Genomic DNA, 8,843 nt, shown 5'->3' on the forward strand with positions numbered 1-8,843 from the left:
GAGAGAGACAACTGATGATAGAGACGATGGAGGGTCACCATACCTCAGGCATGGGGAAAGGTTAAGAACGACAGTCCTTCATGGTAAACTCAGATAATGCACAGAGGATATTGCAATTTCCAAGGGAACAGTAAGTATAAGATTGACAAAGACAGTTTTTATAGAACAGTACAGTGCAGGAGCAGGACTTTTGGCCCATCATATCTGCACAGACCATGATGCCATTCTAAACTAATCCCTTTTAAAATATCTTTTCTTTGAATGTCTTGACTTTCCCTGAACAGTGCCTGTGTGCTAAAATTAATGACCCACAAGTTACCCTAGCCCAAACTAATTGACTAAATCCTGACAGTAGAAATATTTATTCTACTCGAAAATTGAATTTGGAGAAAAAAAGTGTAGTTTCAGTACTTTGGTTTTGTGAGGTGCAGGTAGGATGTTGTGGAGGATGTGGTAAAGATTAGTTCTACTGTTATCTTTGGCTGGTGAAATGTAAGTTAATGCTCAAACCAAACAGGATTACCCTGCAGTTGTTAGTCAGCGTGTTTCCTATACCCGATCTACAATGTACTTTGACCAACATGTCTTGTAACAGACAATGTAAAAGTACCTCCACCTCCACAGCAGTGCATGCTATATTTTACTTTAACCTGGGAGAGAGCTTAGGCCAGCAATTTCATGCTTGATTTCAGACGATGATTATAAATCAGTCCTGCTTTGCTCTCCTGAATAATCAAGTCAGTGGGATAATATTACTACCTACACTTGCCACTAAGTTTCAATTTTTTTCCATATCACCCAGACATGAGGTAACCGCACATTCATTAACTTCAACAATTAAACATTGCGACTCGCAGTTGATTTACCTGTTGTGAACTTTGAGGTAATACTTGCTGAGAAACTTCTTATGACAAGTTGGACACTCCGCAGGTTCACTCCTTCTGTTTGCTAGTTCTGAGGCTTTGAGTTTCTGTCTGTCCAGTCCTTGCATGGGGTCTTTTCTCTGTTTCTTACAAATGTGCCTGGCTGGAATGTAGTCATGGTCTAGTTCTCCTCTATCATTCATATCTTCATCCTTGTCATCCTCTTCGACTTTAACCAGGTCCACGTCCATTGCAGCGTTGCTGTTCCCGTTGGTGCTCTCATGATTGTTCTCCTCATCATTGTCTCGTAAGCCACCTCCCTTGCCCTTTGCCTGATTACAGTTTTGGTTTTCATGGGAGATCAAAGATTCTCTAGACCTTTTCTTAATAGCAAAGGTTCTTATTTTATCTTTCTGCTTCTCAGTAAGCAAGTTGAGTGTTCGTTTATCATTGCATCTGTTGCTCTTCCTGTCAAAATGTCTTATTTGTGTGACTGTGATTTGTTTAGCAGGAACTCCAACATTTCCACTCTGTTTTGTAGCTTCTAATGGTACCTTCACAGATCTATCTTCAGTGGTTGCTTGGCTGCATGAGGTTTCTTCATTCCTTCTCTCATTTTCAACATATTTCTGCTGATAATGGTGACAAGCCTGAATAGCATCAGGAATTGAAAGGAGTTCCGCTGCACAGAGCACTTCCGAGACATTTGTTTGGGTCAACTGAAGCTCACCTGTGTATATAAAGTCAAACAGAAGGCCCAAGACACCAGTGCAACTATCAGGAAGATTGATTTCAGCAGATGTGCCAGCTCCATAGATATTGTGGAAGAAATTACTGCAACATGCCAGGATACTACGGTGCGCGTTTAAGTAATGGCCACCTAGGTCCAGTGTAACATCACAAAATTTACCATCTTCCCGTTGTTTATTCAATGCATGAAGTATTCTCTTGCTATGTGTAGAAAAATGGTCTTCCATATCTAAAAATAGGAGTGGAGACAATTGTTTATTGCAAGAAATGATGAATAATCTTCTTATCACTACTCTATCAAACACTCGAATGGCACAGGATTAGAAACAGAGTAAAACTTCCTCTATAAGTTAACAAAGTGTGAAGCTTGACGAACACAGCAGACCAAGCAGCATCTCAGGAGCACAAAAGATGACATTTCGGGCTTCATCAGAGAGCAGGTCTAGGCCTGAAACGTCAGCTTTTGTGCTCCTGAGATAAAACTTCCTCTATACTGCTCCATCCAACAGTCCTACAGCAGATTCAGCATAAAGCCACACTGTCAATGCCATGTGTCAAAGCTCCAAATTCAGAAACACATCTGTAATGCCCCAGCGCTTAATTTTAGCAATCTCTTCATCCATCCAACTTCTGACCACTTCCAGTAAGAGATTTTATGGTACATTTGTCATTCTAACACAGTTCAATAATAATAGCTGTTCACTTCAGCAATGTCATGTACACATCTTCAATTTCAACCCTAAAATGTTCTGAGGAAGGGTCATCAGACCCAAAACATTAACTCTGTTTTCTCCTCCACAGATGCTGCCATACCTGTTGAGCTTTTCCAGCAATTTTGTTTTTGTTCCTAAAATGTTAATATTATTCTTTTAAAGCAAGAGATATTAAAATCAAACCATACCGATAAATTTAAAATAAAATATAAATTTATTGCAGATAAATGTAAGTCTTGTCCCACAATCAATGATACATTTGATCAAAACACTGTCTAAACGAGAACAGACAATAATAAGCACAAGATCGCTTTGTACTAACAACTGAGGCAAAGACAAAATCAGCTACCAATATTCAAAAGCAGTAGGCAAAACCACAGATATCTGGGTAACAGTTTCTGTTCATCTCCGCACACTGTGGTTGGGAAACAGCGGGTTGAACAGGAATGTTCAGTTCATTAGTAATCTATATCATGTATTTCATCAATTGGGAATGTTGCAATAGGAGTGAATGGCAATGTGTTATATCCATTAGGATTCTACACAGTGGGTGTGAATATTAAGAGGTTTGATCCCTTGGGGTCTCTTGTATGGATCAACTATCAACTTAAATGGACCTGACTATAACAAGCAACTTCTCTTGATGCTGACTTGGAGCTTACTCTTTTGGTGTCAATCATGGTTCAGTGGATAGCATTCCTGCCTCCAAGTTTGAAGGTTGTGGATACAAGTTTTACAACAGAGACTTGACCATGAACCAGGATGGCTTTCCCAGAGCAGCACAACGACTACCAACTACAAGGACAAGGACAAGGACAGCAGCTACATGGGAACTTCCCCTTCAAGTCACTCATCATTCTGACTTGAAACTCTACAGTCATTTCTTCCGGTGTAGATATGTAAAATTGACGGTCTGTCAAGTAGCTGTAAGAGATCCCAAGATTAAACTGATTTCAAAAGAAACAACGGAGTTCTTCCCTGTGACGTGAGCAATGATTATCCCATGATCTCAGTAAAATAGTGTACCTGATTATCGCCACGTTGCTGTTGTGGGTGTTTGTCATGTACCAACTTCCTGTTGTGCTTCCTACTTTTAAGATTCAGTCACTGCTGCAATATATTTCATTAAAGCATTTTGGTACCTGTGAAGAGCACAGAAGCTGTTAAATGCTGCCTGTCTTTCTTTCTTGAGAACTTCCTCATGTCTTTACTAGTTGCACACTCAAAACCAGCAGTACTGCTTACTGCAGTTATGAACCAAAACATAGATTATAGGATTTTGTTTCAGTCTTGTGGGCTTTGCTAGCTAGGTCAGCATTTATTGCCTATCCCAAAGCCCTTCAGAAGGAGGTGATGAGCTGTGTACTTGAAACACTGCAGTCCATTTGGTGTTGGTACACCCACTGTGTTATAAGAAAGAGAGTTCAAGGATTTTGACAGAGTGACAGTGAAGGAACAATTATATATTTCTAAGTCAGGAATAGTGAGTGGTTGGAGGGGTATGTGTTGCCATGTATTTACTACCCTTCTCCTCATAGATTGTGGAGGTTGAGAGTTTGGAAGATGCTCCCTAAAGAGCCTTAGGGAGTTGTTACAGTGTGTCTTGTTTGCCACAAGTATGTAACTACTAAAAATCCCAAGATTCCAGAGGTCTCTCTCCTACATATTGCTACGGGTATTGTGTCGTCAGCAATCTAAGAGATGTAATTACTGACAGTGAAACACTGGAAGTATTAGTATTAGTATGTTACATTATTACAGGATACAATTCTTTTGCTTCAAAGTTGCAGTGGGTTTGTATGCACACTTTTTGTCCATAGAGATTAAGGTTTCAAACAAGATGGTTTGACAATGTATTTAATGTATTGATCTAGTTACAATTCAAGTATTAGTGAGAGTTATTTTTACAGTGTATATTTCCCTATCTACATTAGAAATGTGGTCTCCATCACACTTTGTTGCATATGCACACAATTTACAGAGTAAATACTTCAAAATTCATCATCAGTGGAAATGGGAATGGACAGAAGTATTTAGGATTTGCAAGGCTCAGTGCTGAAAACAGGAATCATAAGAGCTTTTTACAGTTAAAGGTTAAATATTCCAAAAAGTAAAACTGGAACAGATCCAGATTGCTTGCAGAGAAAGGCACAAGTATAACAGATTTCTGTATGAGCATGCAAAACTCTAAAACTTCATAATCTTTCTAACTTTCTAAAATATAAAAGGAATTATTCTGTCCTTGAACCTCAACAGCTTATCTTTAGCTATATGTCCGCTGTCATGTGGCCCAATGGATAAGATCATAGAGTCATACAGCATGGAAACAGATCCTTTGGTCAAACTAGTCCACCCCAACTATGTTCTCAAACTAAATTAGTTCCATCTGTCAGTGTGGAGCATTGTTTTTTCAGACTGGAGGCTTGTGACTAGTGGGGTTCCAGAGTGATCGGTTTTAGGCATACTTTTGTTCTTTATTAATATAAACGAGTTGGATAAGAATATAGGAGACATAGTTAGTAAGTTTGCAGATAACACCAAAATTGGTGGTATAGTGGACAGTGAAGAAGGTTATCTAAGACTACAAACAGATCTTAATTAATTGGGTCAATGGGCCAAGGAGTGGCAAATGGAGTTTAATTTGAGGCCCAGCATGTTGGTAAAACAAACAAAAGGAGGACTAATACAATCAATTGTAGGACTCTGGGTAGTGTTGTAGAATAGAGACACCCGAGGGTAGAAGTACATAATTCTTCGAAATTTGCATCACACTAGGATTATTAAGAAGGCGTTTAGTATGCTTGCCTTCATTGCTCAGACCTATAGAAGTTGGGACATCCTGTTGAGGTTATACAGGACATTGGTGAGGCCTTTACTGGAGTACTATGCACAATTCTGGTTTCCCTGCTATAGGAAGGATGTTATTAAATTGGACAGGATTCAGAAGATATTAATCAAGATGTTGCCAGGAAAGGAGGTTTTCAGTTATAAATGCAGGCTGGATAGGCTGGGACTTTTTTCACTGGAGCATAGGAGGTTGCGAGGTGACCTTATAGACGTTTATAAAATAATGAGGGGCATATATAAGGTGAATAGAAAGGGTCTTTTCCTTAGAGTGAGGATGTTCAAACCTAGGGTGCATACTTTTAAGGCGAGAGGAGAACATTTTAAAATGGAAATGAGAGGGCAACCTTTATACTCAAAGTGGCTCGTGTGTGGAATGAGCTGCCAGAGGAAGTGGTGGATGCAGGTACAGTTACAACATTTAAAAGAATTTCAGTAAGCACATGAATACCAAAGATTTGGGCAGATATGGTCCACATGGTGTCTGATTTTGGTGTTAGGGCTCTTGTGGCATAGTGGCAGTGTCCCACATTCTAGTTCCAGCTTATGTGATAACATTTCTGAAGAGGCTAGTTAGAAATTATCCAGAATTTTCAGCAATTCACGTAATTTTCCTATTTGCAGCTTCGGTTTATGGAAGAGGTCAGCACATTGTCAAACATCATAACTGCCCTCCACAATTACATTTAACTATCTCACGTGCCTGTCATTACTTGTGGAAAGCTCAAAGGCAATGTGCAAGAGGAAGATTTAAGGATTCAAGAGAAGATACAAAGTTGAGTAAATTAGTAGGGATAGCACATGGAGAGGCTAGTGAAATTTGAAAATGGGAACAAAATGTTTAATTTCACTGTATTGGACAGCAGAGAAGCGGCATTGGTGATCAAGGACTATGATTCTATGATTATGATAGATTTATACAATACAAGCATATGAGAATAACTCAATACCACCGAGGATTGAACAACCTTCCTCACCAAGAACAGATATAGTAATTTTACTGATTGCTGACAGGGAGAAATTTTCTAGGCAACATTTTCAGAGATGTTAGTGCACATCTCCGGAGCAGGTGGGATTTCAGCTTAGGCTTCCTAATTCAGTGAAAGGGACAACACAGCAGCAACGCAAAAGTCCTGAATTGATGACAGGGATGTACCAACAAGTTACTGATTGCAGTATGGCAAAAACACAAGAGATTACCAGTGGGTTATGATACCCATTTAACAACTTGGTGCAGACATGATGGGCTAAATGGGCTCCTTCAATGCCATCGTACTTCTATAAGAAACCCTATAGGTTCAGCAATTATATTGAATTAATTTAGCAACAACAATTAGGATACTGTAGTGATTGGAACCAGGTGGATCTCATTGATTACGAGATCCTTGATTGTGGTTGTTAGCCCAGGTCAATCAGGAAGCCCAGGCTGACCAGTATAAACAGGGGATTACATCCTCAGCTCAGAACTGACTGGCAAAAGCCAGTGTATGTGCAGGAGGGAGCTCTACAAAAAAAAAGGGGAAAAAAAGAAGAGAAAAAGACATATAAACAGGGGCGTTAGAATCTCCTCAGCTCAGGGGACTGATTCCAAACTCGTTGGCCACAGCCAGTATACTGTGCAGGAGTAAATAAAGGGTAACTTCGTGATGGGATACTGGCCTCTGAACAGTTATTTCAGGTACTGTGTGACAAAGACATGCACAAAATAAATTAGTAATTATCTCTGCAGACTAGTCGTCATTCAAGCATTCATACACGTTGCATCCAGTTCTACTTGGTACTATTTTTTAGTAACTAAGTTCAACAGATCATTTTTAATGAAAGGCCTATTTAGGCCAAATTAATTTGAATCAAAACTCTATACAATAAAACGTCAAAGAGCTTTTAGGAAACGCAGCAAAGCGTACCATGCATTCAGTTACACATAGGCCCTTCTGACGTGGGGCTAAAGCCCGATTTCTCTCCAGATGCTGAATAAATCTTCCCAAAGCAGCAGAGATTGCAAGCAGTGGGGTTCGTTGATTAACACTAAAAAGGATGTATTTATCTTATTCAGATTAACTTCACGCTTTCCTACCTGCAGGATGATATTCTCTGACTGCTGCTAGAAATGGATGTGATGTAAATTAGGTTCCTAGTTTTAAGCATTCAGAGAAAATGAAAATGCCATCTTCCAAACAGCTGTCAAATGGGACCTACAAATTCAGCATGCGCGGCCTGCCGGCTAAACACGCATGCACCACCCTAGGCATGCCGGTCGTTGTAGTCTTCCGGTAGTAATTCGGAACGATGCTGCCCCTTTCTCGCTATCCAATTCCGGCTTCCTTCTCTTTTCTTTCTTTTACCAAGGTTACCCCTTGGGGATATTTGTGTGTCCTATCATGTTTCACTCTATTTTGCGCCCTATGTCAGGGAATTGAAATGAGTGCCGAGAGAAGGCTGCGCATCCCCAGCCGGTCACGTGTCACGGGGCGGCCATCTTGAAACGTTTCTGCCATGTAACCATGGCAACGATGGATGGCTCAACTTTACCAAATAAGTGCATAGTCAATAGGGACAGAACTCAGCCCATGCTATCCCATATACTTGGATATGTCAGCAATGATATCGCCCCCGTGTTTCGCTCTCCCTGATTCACGATCACAATCATGTAGTTTATTGGAGTCAGGGTTCAGCTCACTGGAGTAAAACAAAGAACTGCGACTGAACACAGAAGTTCTTAAGGAAGTCATACTGCACTCAAAATGTTAACTCTGCTTTCCGTCAACTGATGCTGCGCTTCTCAGAAATTTGTTTTTGTGTGTTTCACCTAAGTGGAACTGATCTGAGTCCCGGGCGCAGCTTACTTAGGGTTCTACATCAAAGCATTACCCAAAGCTTCTGAGCTATACCGCAGCAGCGTAGTCCCTAGCTCTCACATTAGGGCAAATACCTCCAAACGCCCGAAATTTTTAAAAAACTAACAAAGTCTACGAAGGTAGTAGAAAGTTATGACCCCGACGTGATTTGAACACGCAGCCTTCTGATCTGGAGTCAGACGCGCTACCGTTGCGCCACGAGGTCCCTTCCTGCACAGTGAAGTATGCCCGTCTTCTAACATCCTGTTATTTTGCTAATTTATTTTAAAAAGTTAAACTTTACACATGCCAATAAGACTCTTCTCAATAATTTTACCAATACTCTTAAAATCCGCCATTTTACGGGAATTAGCAAACAAGTTTTACCAACTCCGGATAAAGACTTGCATACTTCTCATAAATATTGGTTAGGACATCAGGGAGAACTCTTAACTCCCTGCTCTTTATTAACAGAAAGGCCGGAACTGTTTACATCCTTGGAAGAGGACAACCAGAATCTCCTGCAAAAGTCAGCGCCAGGCTAAATTATATTCTTCAATCAATTAACTGAAATGTCAGTGTTGCCAGCGGGTCACGACTAACAGATAAACCTATAAAACGTTGAGTTTCATGTTCTGCACAGTGCCTTGTTCATTTAGGATGGTAACTGACTTAGCCTTAGTGCAGTATTTTCCTTATTATTTTCCAAGTATTGCACAGTACAAGATTACCAGTAACTAGCGTTCACTATTGAACCTTCAATACAAAGTGCTGACTACAGGATTGTCAGAACTCCACGTACTGTTCAGAGCGGGACTGTCCCCATTTAGAGCTCT

At 40.2% G+C, this 8,843-nt stretch overlaps 1 protein-coding gene and 1 non-coding gene across 8 annotated transcripts in view; both read right to left on the bottom strand.

Annotated features, from left to right (window-relative positions):
* The window catches only part of zbtb48 (zinc finger and BTB domain containing 48), a 45,297-nt gene extending 36,459 nt beyond the window's left edge, over positions 1-8,838 (bottom strand). For 4 of the 7 annotated variants that reach the window (XR_007250479.2, XM_048561290.2, XM_048561289.2 and 1 more), the window contains exons 1-3: positions 7,248-7,377; positions 3,353-3,468; positions 867-1,842 (exon numbers count right to left, since the gene is read on the bottom strand). Coding sequence is in view for 6 of the 7 variants with exons in the window: in XM_048561290.2 (XP_048417247.1) it covers positions 867-1,840 (974 nt within the window). In the remaining variant the exon portion in view is untranslated. The other 3 variants (XM_048561287.2, XM_048561286.2, XM_048561288.2) reach the window with 3 other exon arrangements.
* On the bottom strand, positions 8,162-8,233 carry trnaw-cca (transfer RNA tryptophan (anticodon CCA)). Its single transcript has one exon. It is a non-coding gene; the product is annotated as a tRNA-Trp (tRNA).
* Positions 8,839-8,843: the final 5 nt, after the last annotated feature.

This window comes from Stegostoma tigrinum, chromosome 28, assembly GCF_030684315.1.
Source record: "Stegostoma tigrinum isolate sSteTig4 chromosome 28, sSteTig4.hap1, whole genome shotgun sequence".
Lineage (NCBI taxonomy): Eukaryota > Metazoa > Chordata > Chondrichthyes > Orectolobiformes > Stegostomatidae > Stegostoma > Stegostoma tigrinum.